This window comes from Artemia sp. Qi Xiang Cuo, chromosome 18, assembly GCF_049724085.1.
Source record: "Artemia sp. Qi Xiang Cuo chromosome 18, ASM4972408v1, whole genome shotgun sequence".
Classification (NCBI taxonomy): domain Eukaryota; kingdom Metazoa; phylum Arthropoda; class Branchiopoda; order Anostraca; family Artemiidae; genus Artemia; species Artemia sp. Qi Xiang Cuo.
Genome location: NC_142811.1, coordinates 4,894,014 through 4,918,468, shown reverse-complemented (window position 1 = coordinate 4,918,468; position 24,455 = coordinate 4,894,014). Strand labels below are relative to the sequence as shown.

The following is a 24,455-nucleotide window of genomic DNA, read 5'->3' as shown; positions in this document are numbered from 1 at the left end:
GGGGGCTCATTCGATTAGCACTTGAAAGTTCTAGTGGCCTTTTTTAAATTGAAAAATGACTTTAGGGAAACCAGCTTCCTCGCTCGCCCTTTTTGCCATCCGGATCATCGGATCAAAATTTTGAGATGACTTTCTTTTTTAGAATAGTCAAAAGGCCCAAAAAATTCTCCACGGATGGCAAAAACCCAACAGTCAACAGTCTTGATCTGTAATGAAACCGGTTTTCTGTGTCTACTCGGAGATAATTAGCTTAGCCTGAGCGAGATAAAGTACTATGCAGGTATTTTACAACAACCCTGTCTATAAAAACCTTATATCGCCCTTTTTGCCATCCGGATCATCGGATCAAAATTTTGAGATGACTTTCTTTTTTAGAATAGTCAAAAGGCCCAATGAATTCTCCACGGATGGCAAAAACCCAACAGTCACTAGGGAAAAGAGATAGGTTTCATAGTAAAAAAGGGGATTTGTCTTACCTTGGATACCCAGTGGCTCAAAAATTTCAGGGATTGTTCTCTGGGGAAAAAAGATTGCTAAATTTGTTACGGAAAGGAGGGTAGGGGTCCTGGAAACGTGAAAAAAGTATTTTTTTCTTGATCATTTTGAACCTTTTTTTTCACTCGGATTATATCTATCTCACCCCAGCCAGCCATAGCAGCAGCCAGGAAGCTACAGTGATGACAGTGGTCAAATATGGCTCTGAAGCATGGACGCTCCGAAAAGCGGATGAAGATTGCTAGATGTTTTCCAGAGAAATTGCTTAAGGATTGTTCTGGGTACCCGGCTGACTAACCGTATTTAAAACAATAGGCTATACGAAATACGTGGTTCAATACCGCTCTCTAGGGCTATAATGAAAGAAGGATTGCGGTGATTAGGGCACGTTGTGCGGATGAAGGATGACAGATTGCCAAAGATTGTTCTTTTCGGCCAACCATCTAGGGCTAAACGGAAAGCAGGTCGTCCCCGTCTGGGGTGGGAGGATGTCATAAAGAAAGATTGAAAGGAAATGGGAGTTTCGTGGGCGGGTGTAAAAAGGGAGGCTTTGAATAGATTGGGGTGGAGGAGGATCGTTCGTAGCTGTGTTGGCCTCAGGCGGCTTGGTGCTGCGGTGAGTTGTTAGTAGTAGTAGTAGTAGTATTTTGAACCTTACAGCCGTCCTTGATAATTAATAACTTAAAGTGCAAGTGCCACTCAGGCCTTTAGAAGGTTTATAGGGTGGTAGTCCGACTCCTGTTTGTGGAGTCGGTAATTTCTGTTTATGGAGTCGGTAAAACCGACCTGTTTGTGGTAATTTCTATTCGTTTTAGGCTTTTGATTATTAATTTTCTGCTTTATGTTCGCCTTTGTATTCATTTATTCACCTACAGCAGTACCTATTATTTTTATGTTTGAGGTGGTTCTTTCTCTTCATTTCTGTTCGTTTGGGTTCCATTTATCCAATGATTATGATGTTTCCATGAATTGCCAGACAGAATAGAGGCAGTCCAAAAAAGGTGCCTAATAATTACCTTCAATGAGGGTAAAGTGCCTTATATTTCCTTTCTTCGGAGAGCTAATCTTGTCACCCTTAAGCAAAAGAGAGCAAAATTTTTTTGTGTTTCGCTAACAATGCCTTTTATAACCCTCGAACAACTCCCCTTTTCCCTAGTCAATATTCATCCCTTCGACCCCGCCTCCCGCATTCTGTTTCAACAAAAATCCCCCTTCTTGCCCCAATAAGAGTTTGCACTGAAAGATATAGAAGGACTTTTATCCCTTACATAGTTGACAATTTCAACCAGTGAATCTCCGCAGTCTCCCCCCCCTTCTCACTCACTTTTTACCTCATAATTTTTAATTCTAATGTCAAATTTGAATTTCGGAAGATTTTATATTTTTTTTAGTCACTAACTAACTTTTTTTGTTTTAATTTTTTATCCCCTTTTTATTTGACGCTAAAGTGCGAATTCGGCCCTTTATAGCCATTTTTCAGCAATAAATCTTATCTCATCTTACGTCTGCTCTTTTTCGGATTGTGTTATTGTATGAATTTATTTCTATTCGGGCTCCTTTCCGAGAAAGTCGTTTTTTTTTTAGAAAACCTTGTTCAAATCAATCAAGCTTAAAAAGTCATCTTCCATGATGAGGGGGATGCTTTTAAAACACTAAAGTGAACCACATTAATATAGCTTCACTGATTATAACCCCTTTCCAATAAAACAAAAAATCAGCTTCCTTGGGTAGGTAACTTTAAAATCAATTTCAAATCCTTCAATTAACTATTATTCTGAGGGATTTCTGTAATTGCAACTCATGTATCTTTCGTGGATTGAACACTAGCCGTCCCATTTACATCTCTTCTCCTAAATTCTTCTTTTTTCTCTTTTTTTTCTCTTCTTTTTTTCTCTTCTTCCTAAATCTCTTTTCCTACTTCGTATTGTTTTTAAGACCTATTGCTAAGTTTTCAAAGGATTTCCATTGGCCCTCTTGAGCTGTATTTTACCATAATTCTTTCTGTTTCCTAATATCTTTTATATTATTTAATTGTTTATATTATTATTATTAAATTAAATTGTACAGGCTATACCTCTTTTATCCGTGTCTTCCAATTTGTATGTTTAATGTGTTAATTAGTATATTCAATATGTTTAAGTATACTTTATTACTATCCATTAGCATGATATATAGTGTAATTTGTTTTTTCAAAAGAAAAAATACTAAACGAAAGTAACAGTAAATAAATGAAAATTCTTTTGAAAGATGCTTTTTATCTTAAAAAAAAAATTTGCTTAAAAAAGAGGCTTAAAAAATGTCTATGCTTTTTATCTCCAAATAACTTAAAAATTAACTATCTTAAAAGTAACCGCATTAACTAATTAACTAATGTCAAAATTTAACTCATGTTAGTCACATTAACTAATGTGAAAGTTTAACTTTTTAAGAATAAACACAAAGCGGGGGTGGTTATTTTTGTGTAGCACAGAAAAAAAATCTTTTATTTTTTACCATGTTTTGAGAAAAAAATATTTTAAGTATTTTTGGTTTACTTTTTTGTCTTTGGTAAATATCATAATAATTTTGCACCTTCATATCTTATGCTAACGGTTCATACTTTATGCTAAGATTCTTCCTTATAACATTCCATGCTGAGATCACGCCTAACTCCCTTTCAAACGACCAATAGCTGTAGGATGGCACCCACAACAATAGCATTACCTGCTTACTTTTGACATTTCTTACATGACTAAACCAGCTATATAGATTCACTACACAATGCACTATGACCAATACAGACGAAGTCAAACACAACTATTTAAAGAGGTCAAAACGCCTTACCAGTAAAACTACTCTCTTTCCCTGCCACAGCATCATCAACATGTATGACTCTCAAAGCACTTGGATCAGTCACCTCAATCTGGTAAGGCTGGGGTGTTATTGACTTCCCATTATGCAGAACATATACTTCACATACTCCCACAATATCGGGCCGATATTCTGCTCGGACTATATTACCACTCCGTGGACTGATTTTCACAGGGACTAAATCTCCGTGTGCATCTGAAACATAGAATAAGCATGGGTTGCGAGATTTATACAAAATGATGGGTTGATACATAAGCATGGGTTGATACAATGGGCTGACACAAAACGATGACACAAGAATTTATATAACGGATTAGGAGTACTGATTCGGGTGAAATTCGGACTGAATAGTCCGAGTCCCGAACTCGGACTGAAACAAACTATTCTCCTACACTGGCAATTTGGATATCCACTCGAACGAGGTTTTAACCTTATGCGCAAATCCAAACGCCTACGACAAACATTACATTCAAAAAGTAAGCCAAAATGTGTATTGTGCAAGTTTACTGAAATTTGAGGATATTTCCAAGAAGAGCAACTTATTCATGTAAGATAGAAACAGGGGATTAAAAACGCAAACTAAAAATTGCGTTGGATGACAAAAAAATATTATTTTTGAACACGATAATTAAGTTTTCATCTGTTCCATTATCAAACAGTTCGTGGTAACGAACTGTAAGTAAGAAGCAACCCGGCTCAATAGTAACCGTAACTCTAAAAAAGAGATTTTGATACCAATAGATACATCAAAAGAATCAGATTTTAATGCTGATTTCAAATATATAAGTTTCATCAAGTTTAGGCCAACCCATCAAAAGTTACGTGCCTGCGAAAATTTGGCTTATTTTCGAAAAAAGGGGAAAGACCTTCTAAAAGCTATAAAACCTTAATGAAAATCACACCATCAGATTCAGCGTATCAGAGAACCCTACTTTAGAGGTTTCAAGCTCCTATCTGCAAAAATGTGGAATTTTGTATTTTCTGCCAGAAGAAAGATTGCGGATGCGTGTTTATTTGTTTGTTTTTTTTTCCCCAAGGGGTGATTGTATCGACCCAGTGGTCCTAGAATATCGTGGGAGGGCTCACTGGAACGGAAATAAAAGTTCTAGTGCCCTTTTTAAGAGACCGAAAATGGAGGGCACCTAGAGCCCCTCCCACGCTCATTTTTTCCCTAAAGTCACCCGATCAAAATTTTGAGATAGCCATTTTGTTCAGCATGGTCGAAAATATGATAAATATGTCTTTTAGGATGACTTAATCCCCCAAAGTCTCTAGGGGGAGGGCTGAAAGTTATGAATTTTACCCAATGTTAACATATAGTATTGGTTATTGAGAATTATACAGACATTTTCAGGGGGATTTTTTCTGGTAGCGGAGGGTGGGTGGGTCGGGGGTTATGTGGGAGGATCTTTACATGGAGGAAGTTTTCATGTGGGAAGGGACATTGTTTTGAAGGGGGTGCCGGATTTCCCAGCATTACTTAAAAAAAGATCAGAAATTATATATAAAAAATACAAGATTTTCAACTGAAAGTAAGGAGCAACATCAAAACTTAAAACGAGCAGAAAATATTACGTGTATGATTGGGTTCACCCCCTAGTCAATACCTCGTTCTTTAAGCCAAAGATTTTTAATACTTTCATAAGAGCTATTTATTCTAATTAACGGCTTTTGTGATTAAAAGGTCTTTTTTAAAGAATTGGAACAAAATTCGAACTTTAGCGTAAAGAGCGAGGTATTGATTAGGGGGCGAACCCCCTAATATGCGCAAAAAAAAAAAAAAAAAAAAAAAAAAAAAAAAAAAAAAACTATTGGCAGCAGGCAAAAGCAAAGAAAATTAATCACATGAAAAAAAAAAAATTACTAGTCTTTTGAAGGTGCCAAACGAGTGGCATTCTCGAGCCGAACCGGGAAGGGTGTTCCATGTCAAATGAGACGCAAAAAGAATCGAATTAAAGAATCGAAGGCTTTACGAACATCCAGAAACAAAGCAGCAGGAATCAAAAGGGAGTCTAGGGCAGAGTGAAGATAATTAAGTAAAACTGCAGAAGCCCGCTCAGTTGAATGATTTGCTCGAAAACCAACTTGAAATTCGTGAAAAAAAATCTTTAGAAGTAAGAAAATTGTTAAGACGAGAAGGCATCTCCTTCTCAAATATTTTGCTAAACACAGACAACAAAGAAATTGGCCGATAGTTGCCTGGCTCATTTCGTGTCCTTCCTTTATATAATATGATGACTCGAGCATGCTTGAGACTATTCGGGAAAATACCATGCTGAAAGGAGAGGTTAATAAGTTTTGTTAAGGGAGAAATAATGGAAGGAAGTATGAACTTAATTACTTTAGTTGGAATATTATCAGGGCCAGACGACGAACAATTCTTCAATCCCATAACAATTTTAGCAATTTCTTTCTCCGTCGCTGGTTCCCAAAACATTGACTTCATACAAGGTGGCCAAAGATAAGACCTGAATTTGGATCCTGAAGGAGAAGAACCAACAGCCGAAGCGGTCCTTTTACCAATATTCGCAAAATATGAAATAAATGCACCTTGAACATTCAGTTCACCTTCGATGATTTTGCCATCGAGATCCAAAAAAGAAGGGGCTTCACATCAAAATCAACATCAAAATTCATCTGTAGCAAAATTAACAACAAAAACCAAAAAAATAGAATAACAACAATAATCGTCACTTGTTCACCAGTTACTCAAAAACCCTGCAACCTTAACCTACATCTAAATGTGCTGACACATTTAAATTACTATAAAAATATTATCAATCAATTATATTTTAATATATAAAATACTATTATAATGCGCTACTACAACAATTTATGATATTAACGTGTCCTATTAAGATAAAGGTGGATTTAGTCCAATCCTTTAATGAACAGTGGAACTGGGATGGAAAACAAGAAATACCTTTAATCCTGATATCTATTTCTCCATCTTTTCCTTTTTTATCAACTTCAAAAATAGCAGGTAAACCCCTTGGAACTTCTTTCAGGCCTTGCCCATATGCACTTATTAATGTTGTTTCATTTTTCTTGATTAACTTCTTTTCAACCGGAGTGTGGTCAGATACTTCGCATTGAAATGGACTTCCTAAAATAAAAAAAAAAAAATTAATATAAATAATACACAAAATACGGATTTCATTCCCCCCCCCCCCCGTTTCACCAGCTGCTATCACCCTTGTTTGTGGCTGGTGAATTTAGTCTACTTCTTAATAATAATAATATATTACAATAAAAAGGCTTTTGCCTCTATAAAAACTTACATTCACTAAAAAAACTTGTAACTATTCTTGAAAGAGTCGGTAGAGTCAGCCATAACTACTTTTTGGGGGAGGTTGTTTCATTCCTTGACTACTCGGTTTGAGAAGGTCCACCTTCCAACTTCTTTATTGAAAGTGTTTTGTTTTAGCTTAAAGTTGTGTCCTCGCAGATTGTTTGTTTGGAAGAAGAGTATTACCTCTGGTCCAATGTTCTTGTAGTGCTTGTGACATAAGAAGAAGAAGAAGAACGATTTATTGAAAAAAAAAACATAGCAACAATAAGATCACCTCGGAGGAGTCTATAGGAGATGAAAGGAAGTGACAGCTTTTCTAATCGTTCACAGTAGGAGAGGCCTCTTAGTTTTGGTACAGATTCGGTTGCTCTTCACTGAATCTTCTCAAGTGCATCAATATCTTTTTGAATGCGAGGTCTTATTGTCGTGTGACCATATTCAATGATGAGCCGAACCAGAGACTTGAATAGAGTTGAAAAAAGCTGAGGATCGCTTAGGGTGAAGTTTCTAGGAATAAGTCCAACTACTTTCGAAGCTTTACTCACGATGGATTCGCAGTGGCTGGTGACTTAGCTCACTGTCTATTGTTACTCCGAGGTCCCACTCAAAAGATGTTTTTGGCATTAAACTGGTGTTAAAGCTACAAGTTGACTTGAAATTATGTGGTCCAAGAAAGGAGTGAGAGCTTTTGTTTTGTGTTGACCTCCATTTTCGATGTCCTCATCCATTCGGCTATCTTGTTCAAGTCGGTCTGCAGTTCTTGAATATCATTTGGGCATTTGATAGGTCTAAAAAGCTTTGTATAAAAGCATAGAGTGCGATATCTGAGTCAATATTGTCAGGCAGGTTATTTACAAAAAGACTGAAGAGCAGGGGCCCGATGACGCTGCCTAGTGGAATACTGCTAGATACTTTTGTCACAACTGTGCTAATGTGGCCATCAACTTTCACCCCTAGAGTTCTGCCTGCCAGAAAGTTCGTAATCCAGCCAAGAGTTTCACCCGCAATACCAAGGTTTCTTAACTTATGAAGGAGCTTTTAATCAGAAGCTTTATCGAAGGGTTTACTAAGATCGAGGTATATTGCGTTGACTTATATGCCTTTGTGGAGGTTTAGTCTCCAGGTGTTTATAACTAGAAGTAGTTAGGATTCAGCTGACCTATGTCTTAAGAATCCAAACTAATTTTTGTTGATTAACTTTTCGGTTAGAAGGTATTCTAGTAATATGTCTGCTATGATGGACTCGAGGATTTCACAAGTGACACATGTAAAACTTATTAGGGCCTGTAGTTAATTCGGTTTCGTTTTTCACCTTTCTTGAATGTTGGGGTGATAATTCCCATTTTCCAGATACTAGGGAGTTTTTCTGTATCTAGAGATGCCATAAAGATGAGAGATATGATTCTTGTGACTTGTGCTGCTTGTTCTTTCAGAATGCGAGGATGTATGTCGCCTGGGCCTTCAGATTTATTTGTTTTTAGCTTTTTAAGTTTTTGGTACATAGACTTTCCATCAAAATTTATCACTGAGAAGTCAACATTTTCTTCCTCTATTGGTGCTGCTTCACTTCTATTTTCCGATTGTGGTGTAAAAACTGATGCAAAATGATATTTTTGCGTCATTTCCAGTGCATTTTCCAGTGCATTTCCAATGCATTTTCCAGATGGCATTTTCAGTGGGACCTTCTAATTTTTTTTCCAGATAAGGTATCTATTAGAGCTGGGATGCCAGGTTGGTCTTGTTGCTTGGAACTTACAAAATTCCAGAAAGCCTTGGGATTTTCTTTTATATTTTTGGTGACTTTTGACAGGCTATGTGCCACGCTTGTAGAGGATACTCCTCTTAGACTAGGGTGCCACCATAGCCTTATCAGTCTTTGTTGCGGTAATTGTTGTTAGAGTTTTGAGTTGTTAACGTTTTATTAGCTGTTCTTATGTTGGTGTTTTATTAGGGGTTTTTTATGCTTAGTTTTATGCTGGTGTTTTGATTCAAATTTGATTCAAGTTTTTCTGAATTTGTTCTTTATTAAAGTTTTTCTTAAGTTTCAGGATTTAGTCTATTTCTTCTCCATTTAAGAAATGACGGTTGACATTTCTAAACTCTTATAGAAGTCTTGTTGAATTTTTTGGGGGAAATATTAATAAATAATTCAGATTTTAAATTAATTGTCCTAGTTTTCAGTATGCTTGGTATTTTCAGATATTTTTCAAATTTGTTGTTCAAATTCCTCAAGCTAATTTTTCAGGTTTCTTTTAGAGAACATTAAAAATTGATTCAGGTTTTAAGTCAAATTTTAAAGTTTTTGGCTGGTTTTGCTAGTTTTCTGATATCTTAAAAATTTAATTTTCATTTACCAACTATATTTGTCGATTTTTTTAAAAATTCATTTTTGAAAATACTGATGAATGATTCAGATTTAGGTCAATGGTTATAGTTCTTGGAAGGCTATGGTAGTTTCCAAATATTATTTTGTTGGTGGCCTCTACTCACCACACCGATAATCTCTATTTTGGGGCAATTATGAATCCTATTGTAACAATGTTTATTTCAAAATCTCACTTCGTGTATTCTCAAATGTTTAATATGGTCAAGAATATGCTCAAATGTGCGTGAATATGATCAAATGTTGAATATATTCAAATGTTGAGTATGGCCATATTCAAAATATTTCTTGAATATGGTGGACTTTGAGTCAAACTGTTTGAAGTCAATAGTATGTCATTACCATCTTATATGTGGTATTTTATGTGTCTGTAGTTATGTATTCACATTTTATGTGTCTGTAGTTATTGAATATGTTTAAGTTATGAATTCATTATTTTAAAGCGCTTTTCAGTCAGGAATTTGCTACTTTAAAGTGCTTATTTGTGTCACTAATGAATATGTTTTTGCCCAACCAATTATTTAGAAATTATTTTAGAATTGCACTAAACTAAGCGTGGATCCCTCTTTCACCTGAGGACCTAAGACTCCCAGACTAAATTATAGGGTATACAAGAGCACCTGATTTCCGAGGACAATACTAACCTGCTCAAGTTCTCAAGTTTATTCCAGTGCTTTATTCGGCCAGCTGAACGTGTGAAATCCAGAGGTCGGACATCTGGTGGTTTAGCCACTTTGGTGAGAAAGTCTCTTCAGGCTGAACCTTTAGCATCAAGTAAACACTTCCTCGCTGTTAAAGTTCACGATATAATGTTTATCGATATAATGTTCGGTATAATGTTCGGTATAAAGTTTATCGATATAAGTTCGGTATATCGGTATAAAGTTCACGATATAATGATTATAAATGTTTATCCTCCTACTAATTATAGATCTAGCCTCTCGGACAGCGTCTGCGTTCACGGCTGCGTCTACTCAGCTGAGCTGTTTAGTGAAGGCTCAAATGTCTGGGAATACGAAAGTTCTATTAATAGGGGACTTCAACTGTGACCTACTTAATACCGAATCTGAAAGGAATCAAATCGGTATAGGCTCCCTTTCTGATCAGTTAAATGTCTTTGATAAGGATAAAGCTTATACATTTATCAGTGTGGCCAACAACTTCTCAAATCTTTACCTTGTGTTAACGAACTTCCCGGTGAGTGACGAAGTAAAAGTTGCAGCTGGTGGTTCATATTCTGACCACTTGCCTTTGTCATTGTCAATGATACTGGACTGTCCAAAGTTGCCGGGTCCGTTGAAATCCCAATAAAGAGCATACGGTGACTGGAAACAAGTGTCGAATGATCTCTTTGCGGCTACTTCCTGAATAAAATAAAAGATCCCTTCTATCTGTTGCAGAGAAATACAAACTCGTATTACAATGAAAAGGAAATACGTCTGCAAATAAACATGTGCTCTGCAGAAATGTCGCATGTTCTGCGTGTCGCGGAGAGTGTAGCAGTTCCTGTGAAACGTATCCGTAATAGATCGCAGGTCAAAAAGGTGGTCTAGAAGTCCGAAGCTAACAGCGGCTTGTGCGTCAGCGAATCTGTGGCTGAAAGTTTGGCATGATAGCGGGATGCCAAGAAGTGGAATAGTGAACGAGATTCGAATCCATACTATACGAAAGTTCAATAAAGCGTTAGATACCCACCGTGCAACCCTCAAAGAAAAGTTTGTGCGAAAGCTCAGTAAGAATCCGAACCTTATTTGGTTGCTTCGGTCTAAGCCTGAAGAAGCTAAGCCTACGTCTAATATTTCTGCTAATCAGTGGAGTGCTTACTTTCATTCCGAGTTCAAAGCGCCAGATCCAGTTCTGCAGTCTAATTACGAAAATAAGCTGGTTTCTATGCTTACCGGTACCTTCGACGATTTCTCAGTGTCAGCAATCTTAATTTGTCAGGCCGTTAAAAAGCTGAAAAAGACATACTCGAAAGGCTGCGATAGTATTTTTGCTCTACATCTTTCTTTTGGAGGTTATGATCTTTACTATCACAGTGCCCTTGTGTTTCAGACGATTTTAACACAAGGTAAAGCCCGAGTTGCTTTAATGTGCATATGGTTATCCCGATATTAAAGAAGGGGAAGCCAGCCGAACAGCCTTCTTCGTATTGGCAAGTAACAATATCTTGAGAATTTTGTAAACTATTTGAGATCGTTGTGTTTGATGAGATTTATGATAAGTGTGAGATGCCTCCACACCAGTTGGTTTTTGAAAAGGCCTCGGGTGCACCCATGTACTTTATATTCTTGCTAACATATTACTTGATGCTCATCTCTCGCGAGAAACTTTGATCTTAGGTCATGATGTCAGGAGAGCTTTTGACTCTGGGATTCATGTCCAGATTATGGTAGAACTGTGTAAGCAGGGCGTGCATTTTTCTATTGTAAGATCACTACGTGATATGTATAGGAACCTCAAGGTTCGTGTTCGTTTGCAAGATGGTGAGCTTAGTGGGGAGGTGTCTTTACCTAAGGGAATAAGCAAGGGGTTATAACGTCTCCTACTTTGTATAATAACAGTGTTAATGATGCACAACAGGTTATCTCTCCGAGTTATATTTGCAAGTATATTGACTCATCATTTCTGGGTTTTGCAGATGATCTTTTAAATCTGTCTCGGCTGCTTTCTTTATTAGAAAATTAATTCTCACGGCTTGAAAAAAGTTATGCAGATATTGGTTTGCAGTTTAGTAGAAAAGTCTGCTGTTTTGTTTTTTAATTGCCCTGAAGATAATGCTCAGTCAGGCTTTTAGGAATTACCGTCACACCGTCTAGTCACGTTACGTATTTTGGCCCGCCAATTGGTCGTAATCTTCGAGAAACCCAGTCTTTGCTTATTGAACACCTTTCTAAAAAAGTGTACATTGCCTATGCAGGTGTTGTCACTAGCCGTCGCAATTCAAGCCGTAAATATATGGCTCGTCTTCATAATGCAGTAGCTTTGCCTCATGTCTTGTACCTGTCTCCTTTTTGGAAGCTCCTGAGTGCACAAAACAAGAAAGACATAAGGTCGGTATTTTTCAAGTATGCCTGATATCTGCTTCTAGTGCTGCCTTTTGTTAGAAACTACCATATTGTTGAGAATTATGGAATTGCTTAGCCTCTGAGTGCCGTGGAGGAGGTAATTCAGAATTACGTGAAAAAACTAGAGCTGCTGGACCACGAGTAAGTCCACCTTCTCAAATAGTTATGTTGTTATGTAGTTCTTTCTGTTTGTATTTCTTTTTCTTTTCTTTCTTGTCTTGTTTGTGCTCCGCCTTTTTCTGTTGGTTGTAAGACGGTTTATTAATAAAATTATATATATATTTTATATATAATATTAATAATATTATAAATATATATATATATATATATATATATATATATATATATATATATATATGTATATATATATATATATATATATATATATATATATATATATATATATATATATATATATATATATATATATATATATATATATATATATATATATATATATATATATATATATATATATATATATATATATATATATATATATATATATATATATATATATATATATATATATATATATATATATATATATATATATATATATATATATATATATATATATATATATATATATAGAGCACTGAAGACTACTTAGCATAGGTCTTTGTCAAAATATCTGGTATTTTCTCTTCACCCACTGAATTAATGAGGGTTAAATCCCTTGCTACCATTGAAATGTACGCAAACAGTTTTCAATCACGATTTAAGATATTATTTAAAAGATTAAAAATTATGTCGGTTGTTACTTAACACATTTAAAAAGTAAGATAAGGGCAAACTGTAGGATATATATTAGCATTTAGAAATCCATAGCATATGTGCTGTCAGTAGTCTATAGCTGGGCCAAGAACGGTCCTAACCACTTCATAAACGATATACGATAGGATTACATCAAGGACTCAATTTCAAGATTTGGAGTTCGCCGATAATTGAGCGAACATTTTTCCAAAGTCTATCTCCAAACAGAGTGGTTTTTGTGTGATTAAAGAAACATTTTATTTCTTTCTTGCGGCGGTTCTAACATATACCTCCCTCCCCCGTGTTGAGGCTTACTCACTGAAAATTTCCTGTTTTTTTGTTCTATTTGTTTCTTCATTTTTGAAGAAATTTCATCTTTAAGCCTCTTTTTCGTCAAATATTTACCTCATCAAACAATTTTTTTGGAATTAACCAATCTCAGACAATATGCGCTTCAGATCGGTCCTGGTACATAAGCATAGAGACAAACATGGATTTTGGATCAACTTTAATTTTTAAGAGAAAGTTCTTAACCATGTACCACCTTCTAAATCGTGCCTGGATGGAACTGTTTATTGATAATATTGATAAATAAGACTTGAAATTTACAAGGCAAAACTGGTATGAAAAAAGGATGCTGGCACTTAGAGGGTTCACCGGATATTGAAAATTGCAAGCCACACATACTTTGTTTGTGGGTATTGTTTTATGAATAGTTAAAAACGAGGAATTCTATGGCTTCATACGTTGTTTAGGATCAAACATTGAGCATGCGGGTGCGAAGGCAAACACATACTGATTCAAAATTAAAAATTAAATAATTACTCAAAACTGAAACAATTGTTATTTAGGGAGTGGGTAGGTCTGAGATTTCAAGCAATTTTGAAGTCACTACTTATTAAACTTTTGAAACAATGGGTCCTTTGGACCCACCTTAGCGAATATAGACCTGTTTCTTGCATCCAGGTATGTCTCGTGTGTAAATTTTGGATCTTTTGGCACAGGGCTGCTCTCCAAACAATTTTTCTAAATTTTAGGAGCCCCTTTCTCTCTCTCTCTCTCTCTCTCTCTCTCTCTCTCTCTCTCTCTCTCTCTCTCTCTCTCTCTCTCTCTCTCTCTCTCTCTCTCTCTCTCTCTCTCTCTCTCTCTCTCTCTCTCTCTCTCTCTCTCTCTCTCTCTCTCTCTTTTCTAACATAAAACTGGAAATCCAGTTTCCAGTTAATTGAAAACAGTAACTGGAAAACTGAAAATCAGCCCAATTGTTAAAATTCGTATTTTAAAATAATAGCGTATAAAATTTCACTTACCAATAACATCTTCATCATTAAAAGTAATATTGACAAAATGAGGTATAGGTTCAACGGGGACAAACGTGACGTCATACAGCCCACGACTTACGGCTTTGACGTCAGCTTTAACACTTCCTTTTGCAGTAGTGATGACGAGCTCTAGCGTTCCCTCGCCAGCTTGAGAAGCATCAACACTGAACGTTACAGGGAACTTTACCTGAAAAAGAAAGTTTACCATGCATCAACGGGTAGTCAGAAGTTAAAGAGTCAATAAAGCAAAATCATTGGTCACAATGCACAAACACAGAATAACACTACGACAGATTAAGACAATTGCATTAATTAAACTTTAATTAGGTTTTATCATCAGCTTTATATATTTCCAAATAAAATTTACTTAAAAGGGAAAATACTGCCGAAAACGAATTTAAATTATATTTGAAATGAATAAAGTAAATTATTTTTAAACTTTTACAAAATTCTAAATAAAAATTTTTTATCACTCGTGAGAATATACGCAAACTTAACTTCGTTTCCTTCGTAAAGCGTTACCCAATTCAGTTATAAATTTATTGAATTAAATTGTTAACCTGTTTCGATAAGTTCTTCTAAGTCGTTTCATTGGCGGCATGGGCCACCACTGAATTTAAGTAAGTTTAATTCAGTCATCGATTTTTATAAACTTTTGTATGAAATTGAATAAAAATAAAAAAATAATGCAACAAAGAAAATTTAGGTCATTAAAGTAAATTAGTTTTCAAATTATTTCAAAAATGGGAAGTTGTCCACTTTGATCCGATTTTTCATTTTGATTCGACTTTTTTTGCTTATATTGAGTCAGGGGGGGAATGTTTGGGGGTCTGTTTCAAAACTAGGAAGTTTTTAGAGCAGTATCAGACCTATGTAAATGTTTCAACGTGAATTTTTGAAAATAAATACGGGAAACTAGCTCATTAAAATTGTTGATGTTTTTATTTTAAAGAAAGCTACTTTTTCTTAAACTGTTTGATGCCAAATATTTTAGCTTATTTTTTCTTATTTTTCACTCACATTTCTATTTTTTAAAATTGTGTCCGATGCTACCAAAAACAGCATCAGTACACACGGAGGCATTTTTCGTTAAAAATTGAGGGCTCAATTGTTTCTTATTTTTTAAGACAAGTATGGCTGCGTGAATTATCACCAAACCAATTACAAAAACAGATTTTTTTTTTTTAATGTCCTTGTTACTTATAAAATGTAGTCAGTTCCAGTCAGTTAATGTTTAAGATAATTTTTATTGAAAGAAAAACAGAACAAAGAACCACTTCTCATTTCACAACAAATAGGAAAAGCAAAATCCCAGGCAGTCTTAATTTCGCTTATTTCATAAAGAAATTTCAAAATAACGAAAATTCGTTATTTCATTCGCAGTCTTAATTTCTTTAATTTCATTTTTTTTTCACTTTCTGTCGTTATTCTGTAACAGATTATCCCTTAACTAACAACAGAACCTGTCGGATGACAGGCTTCGCAAAACTGTAGTATATACTCATTTGTAAGGATCGGAAGCCTATTGAGTGCGAATCATCAATAAGAAAGATTTACTTCAGGTACCCGTTGTATAAACGCAGAAGATTGTTTTCGGAGTAGAAGATCAATAATTGGCTGGGAGTTACAGACATTACCAATTACATAATGCCACTTTAGGAAGATTATACATATAAGGAAAAAGAAAAAACAGTTTAACCAAAAACATAATGTCCTTCATTTTATTTTTTGTCGTTCTATCTTATCTCTTAGATTAAATATTTCCTTTTTCCACAAATAAGTACAAAAACCAAACGTAAATAAATAAAAATGTGAACCCGAAACACAAAGGTGAAAATATAAAAAGTATTAAGCTAAAAAGGTGATAGCAAATGACTGGCGTTTTCTTCATCTCTACTTTGTCACTCTTCACTCTTCTATCTCTACTACTATCTCTACTTATTTAGGGATATCCTTATGAAATTAAACGCTTTTATTAATCTTATTCCAATTTACAGTTTGGGTCATATACAAAAAACTGAATAAAAGCGAAAGATAGTTAACGATAGCGGAAAGACCAAATCGAAAATACAATAAAATAAGATAAAATAAAACAAAAGATAGCGAAAGATAATGAACGTTGGAATAAAATAAAAAAAAAGAAAATGATAAGAGAATATGGAAGACAAATAAAAATGAAATACCTTTGCAGGATCTAAGCCAGTTACTGCAACCTTTTTAACGTCATAAACATTACAAGTAAATGGACTTCCTGGCAATGCCTCATGGTCTAGCGTAACTGCCACAGAATGTGGCCCAACTTCAAATGGCTGAAATTCGGCAGTTAACTTCTCCTTTTTCGATCCCGAAATTTTTACAGGTACTTTTTGGTCACTAGGTGACAACACTGTTATTATAACATCACCAACTTCTGTTGCTTTTGGCTCAATATATAAATATGCAGGTTGATGAATAGAACTAAGTTTTAAAGCTGGTCCAGAGACAACTATCTGGCTGGATTCACTTATTAAACAATCAAATGGTGAACCTGGAAAATTAGTTGACATAATTTCTTTCCGAGCTAGTAACTATGTTCTGTAACAAAATCGAAACCCCACTTTTTCTACATAGGATTGTTAATCAGCTTTAGTAAAGCATAGTAGACATAATATATAACATATACAGCAAAGCATTTATTAGGGAAGGAACAGACAGTTTTCTCTGGATAATGGGTGGGGAGTCAAAGGTGATTTTTGGGCTCTAGTATAACGATTCTATATATTACTACACAATATATTCCATATATATTGCTTCCATATTTTTTTTTTACTTTCATGAATATATGGTTAGGAAATACAGGGTGTGTAAAATAACAAAAACTATGATATTAGCTACCAAACTTGAACTGAATCTCCGTTAATTTTTACGCTGAGTAAATGAAGGGCCACCTTTAGTGAATGAAGGCTACTAGCGTAATATGTAAACCAATGCCGTATATGTTGACATAGGTGTCTACCTACCCGTAGAGTGTAGCTTACACTACTACACCAAATGAGAAAAGCTGTAGGCTATTAATATAGGCTAACATCTGTTGCCTTAAATCATCTGGAAAATCTTGGAATTAGCATAGCACCTGATTAATAATACCAAGATTTTGGTATAACTAAAAACTACTTCCAACTACCCCGCCGGCCAATCGGGGTGGAGCGAGGCGTAATTATGCTGGTAGAAACAAGCGGAAATTATATCAAGAGACAAATCCACTTCCAAACGTTGATATAGTAGCTTCTGAGTGTCCTCTCTACCAGCGTACCAAGGAATACCAATACCAAAACATGAAGTCAATACTCTCAAGTTATACAGGTTGTAATCGTTTTATATTTACCAGCCAAGTCAGAAAAACAGGGCAAACCGTTTACATGATAATATAACCAAATGACTTACTGTATTATATTCGAGTTTCACACAACAACTAAAACGAGGTCAAAAGAATGTTTTTTAAACAAGGAGGGGGCGGTAGGTGACAAGTGAAAACAAAAATCAGAGAAAACAACATAAGAGAGAAGGAGGAGATTCTGTTTGAATTGTATTTTATATATTTTATTTTCACTTGAATTTTGTTTTACTGTCAATCGGGTGATCAAACAGTTCGTGGTAACGAACTGTAAGTACGGAGCGACCCGGCTCAATGGTAACCGAACTCTAAAAAACGGAATTTTGATACCAATAGATACATCAAAAGAATTAGATTTTAATTCTGATTTCAAATATATAAGTTTCATCAAGTTTAATCTTACCCATCAAAAGTTACGCGCCTGAGAAAATTTGGCTGATTTTGGAAAAAAGGGGGAAAGACCCCCCAAAATTTATAGAACCTTAATGAAAATCACACCATCATATTCAGAGTATAAGAGAACCCTACTATAGAGGTGTCAAGCACCTATCTACAAAAATGTGGAATTTTGTATTTTTTGCCAGAAGAAAGATCACGGATGCGTGTTTATTTTTATTTTTTCCCAGGGGTGATCGTATCGACCCTGTGGTCCTAGAATATTCTAGGAGGGCTCATTGAAACGGAAATTAAAAGTTCTAATGCCCTTTTTAAGTGACCAAAAAAATGGAGGGAAACTAGGCCCCCTCTCACGCTCATTTTTTTCTCAAAGTCACCCAATTAAAATTTTAAGATAGCAATTTTGTTCAGCATAGTCGACAATCTAATAAATATGTCTTTTAGGATGACTTAATCCCCCACAGTTCCCAGGGGAAGGGCTGCAAGTTATGAACTTTGCCCACTCCTTACATATTGTATTGGTTATTTGGAAGTATACAGACATTTTCAGGGAGGATTTTTTTCTGGTGGGGGGGGGGGGCTGGAGGAGGGTGTTACTTGGGAGAATCTTTCCGTTGAGGATGTTTCTTTAGGGTAAGGGATATTTCTATGAAGGGGGCGCCGGATTTCCAAAAATTATTTTAAAAAAGATCAGAAATTAAATTTAAAACAACAAGTTTTTTCAACTGAAAGTAAGAAGCAACATTAGAACTTAAAACGAACAGAAATTATTAAGTATATGAGGGAGTTCTCCCCCAAGTCAATACCTCGCTCTTTACGCTACAGTTTTTTTTTTAGGGCTTTCAAAAGAGCTATTTATTCTAATTAAACGGCCTTTGTGATTCAGGGGTTTGTGAATTAAACATTTTTTTAACTTTTAACGTAAAGAGCGCGGTATTGACAAAGGGGAGAACCCTCTCATATACTTAATAACATATACGTAATAAAAAAAAGCAATAAAAAAACAAGCGATACGGCTCAATAGCTATCGAAACTTTTAAAAACGGAATTTTGATGTCAATAAATGTGTCAATAGAACGGGCTTATAATGCTGATTCTAAATATGTGCATTTTATTAAGTTTAGTGTTACGCATCTAAGGCTACGAACCTCAGAAAATTTACCTGATTTTTTAAAGAAGGAAGGAAACATTTTTATGAAAATCACACCGTCAGATTCAACGTATCAGAAAACCCTATTACATAGGTTTCAAGCTCATACCTGCAAAAATCTGCAACTTTGTATTTTTTTGCCAGAACAAAAATATACGACTATAGACGTTCGTTACGTAAGTTAATTTGTAAATTACGTCAGAACCAAATTTAGAGACAGCCATTTAGCAAAAGAAAACAATTGTTATGCAAATTTTATTTTCTTATTCAAAGACGGGGAGCCAAAATAAAAGCTGCATTAACTCAAAAACGATTAGAAATTAAATAAAAAAAACAAGTTTTTTAAACTGAAAGTAAGGAGTTTTTATGATTTTAAAAAATAAAGTTGTGTGACAGATTCAAACTTTAGCGTAAAGAGCGAGGCTTTGAGGAGGGGACATCCCCTTTCATATACGGAATAATTTCTGTTCCTTTTAAGTTTTAATGTCGCTCCTTACTTTCAGTTTAAAAAACTTGTTTTTTTTTATTTAATCTCAGAAAAAAGAGTGACTCACCCATAATGAATTTTATACGACTGAATTTTAATGAATTTAGCTCGGATGACTCAGTTGCACAGTTAACATGTATCACGTTATTTTTTACGAAAAGAAAAAAGGAAATTAAGAAAGGAAAATTACAGAAAAGGGACACACAAAAGAAAAAAGGGGACATTTACCTGAAAAAATAATTGGGTGACCATCAACAAGGGCCATTTAAAGACAAATAATATTAAAGTATCCGGTTTATGTTTCCCCACCTCAATTACGAAAAGGAAGACCTTCCAGGTCCAGGTCCATAAATCCAGGACTGGTTGGGGAGGCGGTGAGAATACTTCTATCAGGATTTTAGCAAGTTATTAGAAAGTAACAGAAACATTTTACACTTGGTAGTGTCATTAGGAGAGTTCTTTTTTCTTCATGCAGGTAGACTTAAGAAATACAGGGTGTATAAAAATAATAATAAGATTAAAACGGAAACTAAATGATAATACTAAAATAATAACAAAGGTTATTATAGACAAAAAACTAAATCTAATAAGAAGATCAAAATATAAACAAAGAGCACGGAACATGACAAAAGTAGAAACTAGCGCCAGTGTCGGCAGAAAAATAACCAACACAATCTGGTGTTTACCCAAAACTGTCGCATACATGATTTTTCATGTATTCTAAAAACAGTGCAGGGTAGGGAATGCATATTTCCGCAGTAGGAATACCCTCTTAAAGTCATCTAGAATAATTAACCCTCGAATATTTTAACAATTAATCTAAGACTACTTTGTGTAGACAAAATTTGTATTTAACATAGCTCTTGAGTTTATGAAATGTAGATTGATTATCACTTATAGAAAAGTTTCAACTTTATTCCCATAGTATTGTAGATTGATAATATCAATTATCTCCTTGTCTATGAAATTTTATTACTAATGAAGTCATCAGACACTTAGAGGCACTTAAGACTATCAGTGGCACTAGCAGTCTTCAATGCCTATCTTCTCAAGCTAAAGCACTGAAGGTCCAACACTTAGGCAGCGCTAAATGATAACAAACCTTGAACTGGCTCCCCATTAAATTTTACGCTGAGCAAATGAAGGGCCGCCTCTTGTGGGCGAAAGCTGACACGAAACCTAGCATTGCCTTCACTCTGTACATAATTAGGTAAGTGCTTTCCATTAACAGAGACAATAATCTCTAAGTTTCCAGCACCAGCTTGCCCCGCGTCAATTGTAAAAAAGAAAGGCTTTCCAACAATTCCAGGACCAACGTCAGTCACTTTGACTCGAGTCGAATCGTAAGCTTTGACTAGGAACGGACTACCCTGAATAGGAATTGAACTGTATTTGACGGTTACGTTATGATCACCTAAAAGACAAAATATAAGTAATTAAAGATTATAAATAAAATAATTCAGTATAATTAAAAAAAATCGAAATATAATTTAACAAATAAAAGTTCAAATAGGGATAAGACATTTTATTAGACAGTGAACAACAAATAAAAAAATTTCCAGATATTTCGACTATCAGTGATTGTCATCAGTTTTTCTGCTGATGACGATCACTGATGTATGTGGTCGAAATATACAGAACTTTTTGTATCTGTTTTTCACTGTCTAATTCGAACTGTATCTGTTTTCACTTATCCCTATTTGAACTTTTATTTGTTCGTAATAGAAATGGGTATGGTCTTCAAAAAATACCTACTTAGCCTGCAGGTTTATGAATGGTGGTTTTTTTTCTCTCAACTAGTTCTATGTTTAATTTGTTTTATATATTTTTTTTTGTTTTGTTGTGAAATGGAAACCCGAATGCACTGATGTAAATGGATGCAAGTTTTTTTTTTGTTAGTGGCAATACAAGCTCAGGTTACTGGGCTTCATGCTTTTTTTGTTGATTTTTTTTTTGTGAATAAAGTATGTCTCCATTGAAAAAAAAAATATTTCTGATTTAATTTAATTATATTTATAACTTAAGTCAAAATATAATTTCAAAATGCAGTTTTAATAACTTAAAACTATTTAATGATAAATAATTAAATAAATATTCTATAAAAATACTTAACTTCTTATTTAAAATTTAGACACTCAAAATCATTGGTAGCAAAAAAAAACTTAATTATAAATTGTGTTACACTCGTTAGAAATTTTTTGTTCAACAAGAAGTGCGTTTTGTCTCCCTAGTCACCTTATCAAGTATTGCAAATAATTATTTATTGTATATATCATATTAATACTATATTAAATATAGTAAATAATCACTTTTTCTGACAATAGTTTCTTTAATATTCATTCAGATTTCATAGCAAGCATAAGAAATACAATGGAAACAAGATTGACCTACTCCTCAAAGATCTCCCCATACTTTCGTCATATTCTTTAATTTCTAATCTCCACTGGAAAGGTAATGTTCTTAATTCTAGAATTTTACTATATTACAGTCTAACTTAACAGCAGTTGACAGTTAATTTAGCCCCAGTTCGAAATTTTCGTCGAAAGCTGTTAATTAGTACCCACTTCGGAACAATTTAGCATATGTACTAAACTCACTTAGCATATTAGTTATATGTAGTACTTTAGCTCATATACTTGGCATATCTAGAAATCTATATATGATATGATAAATGATAAATATATAAATAACATAAATATATAAATAACTGATATGATAAATAACAGTCGAATAGGTGTAAATCCTTTTATTAGACAGTAAAAAAGCAACAAGGCCGTACCCATGATTTTTTGGGGGGGGACGGGGGTTACTCAAATATTTTTTTTTCGGGAGGGGTTACTCAAAGATTTTTTTTCGGGAGGGGGGGGGGTCTACACAAAAAAACACAAAAACGCATACAAAATTTGTCCATGTCCATTTTTGTTACATTTTTACGAGTCAAACAAACATTTGGGGGGGGGGGGTTAAAACCTCCTAACCCCCCACCTGGATACGCCCTTGAAAAACAATGACGTCATTAGTAGTATTTCTGCTGAGGATGATCGAAATATCCAGAATGTTTTTTATTGTTTTTTTTTACTGTCTAATAAAAGGATTTATCCCTATTCGAACTGTTATTTATCGTCATGGAAAGGTGGCGTGATCTTCAAAATTACCTATGTACCTGATATGTTTAGTGGGGGTAAGTGGGGGTTAAACTCACTGCAGCACCAAGTCTTGAGAAAAACATAGATGCACACACTCCTCCCCCATCCCAATCTTTTCAAAGCTTCCCTCTTTACACCCTCCCCAGCAGTCCCAATTTCCTTTAAATCTTTTTTTTACAACCTCTCCGCATCCCATTCGGGGACCACTGGATTTTCCTATTGTCCTAAAGGGATGGTCCTATTGCACCACATTTTTGGCACAGCTTACTGTTTGAAATACGGTCATACAAATGGACACTCAAACTATCCGTAAATAATTGCTATCACACCTTCCATAGGATGAAAATCGTGTTTAGAGTCGAATATTGGAATTGGAAGTGAATAAAAGTGAATTGGAAGTGAATAAAAGTGAATTGGAAGTGAATAAAAGTGAATTGGAAGTGAATAAAAGTGAATTGGAAGTGAATAAAAGTGAATTGGAAGTGAATAAAAGTGAATTGGAAGTGAATAAAAGTGAATTGGAAGTGAATAAGAGAAATAAACACAAAATCTTCAGGTTCAATCCAAGTGACAAAAACGCCAAAAGTGGTAAGAATATATCTAAACTCATAAATAAAAACTCAGTATTACAATTAATAATGCAAATAAGCGAGTAGTCAAAATAGACATTATTGGTTGAAATTAATTGATCTTAATTGACTAATAAATTATATAATTAATTGGCTCATAAATTGAAATTAATTCAATTTAACAAACTATTGCGATTTTTTTTGCTTTGAAAAGATCCTTTTACTTAAAAATATTAAGGTTCATGATGGAAGGAAAAATAATCTAAATTTCAGGAATTTTTTTATCATTCCTTGTTACTATTTTAAAAACTATTGATTATTCTTTAGTTAAATAACAAGGAATTTTAATTGAAAGGTGTAATTTCAGAATACCAAAATCATTAATTAAAATAAAGACAACATTCTTATTTTTACCCTAACACTTGGGAAAGTTACCCCCTTTATTATTGTTACTACCCCTTATGTTAAGCTACCCTTGTCTGATCGTCTTCTTAAACATTTTTTTCGTGCTTCGTCTTCGTTGTCCGTACAGTTCATCACATAGAAAACAAAGTGCGAGTGCGTATCCATTCTCCGGATCAAAACCTTAATGTAATTTCAGAATACCAAAATCATGAATTAAAATAAAGACAACATTCTTACTTTTACCCTAACACTTGGGAAAGTTACCCCCTTTATTATTGTTACCACCTCTTATGTTAAGCTACCCTTGTCTAATCGTCTTCTTAATTATTTTTTTCGTTCTTCGTCTTCGTTGTCCGTACAATTCATCACATAGAAAACAAAGTGCGAGTGCGTATCCATTCTCCGGATCAAAACCTTAAAAAAATATACCCCCCCCCCCGAATCCTCTTTCTCTCTCAATGTGTCTCAGATTTTTTAAAATATATTTTTTTATTATTTTTCTCTTGAGTATTACGATTATAATAAGCATACTATCTATTTCTTAAGTATTAAGCGAGTTTCACATTATGTACTTAATTTTCCATGATAAGTCGTTAAATTAGGTTAAGCTAACGTTAAGTTAAGCCTTTTGCACTAGGCTGACGTGAAAATCCGTACGACCATCATAATTATCATCCAAAATCATCACAATTTTTGTAAGTAAAAGATTCAAAATTTATAATGCGGAATGGAGATGGTGATTGAATCTCTGATCAAGCATGAAAGG

General features: G+C 34.5%; 1 protein-coding gene across 3 annotated transcripts in view; it reads right to left on the bottom strand.

The window, feature by feature from the left end:
* Positions 1-24,455, bottom strand: part of jbug (filamin-type immunoglobulin domains fbug) — a 367,002-nt gene that overhangs the window by 72,911 nt on the left and 269,636 nt on the right. For all 3 annotated transcript variants that reach the window (XM_089104337.1, XM_089104338.1, XM_089104339.1), the window contains 5 exons: positions 20,672-20,983; positions 16,347-16,690; positions 14,152-14,350; positions 6,269-6,451; positions 3,319-3,540 (listed from right to left, as the gene is read on the bottom strand). In XM_089104337.1, coding sequence (XP_088960463.1) covers positions 3,319-3,540; positions 6,269-6,451; positions 14,152-14,350; positions 16,347-16,690; positions 20,672-20,983 — 1,260 coding nt within the window. The remainder of the gene's footprint in view (positions 1-3,318; positions 3,541-6,268; positions 6,452-14,151; positions 14,351-16,346; positions 16,691-20,671; positions 20,984-24,455) is intronic.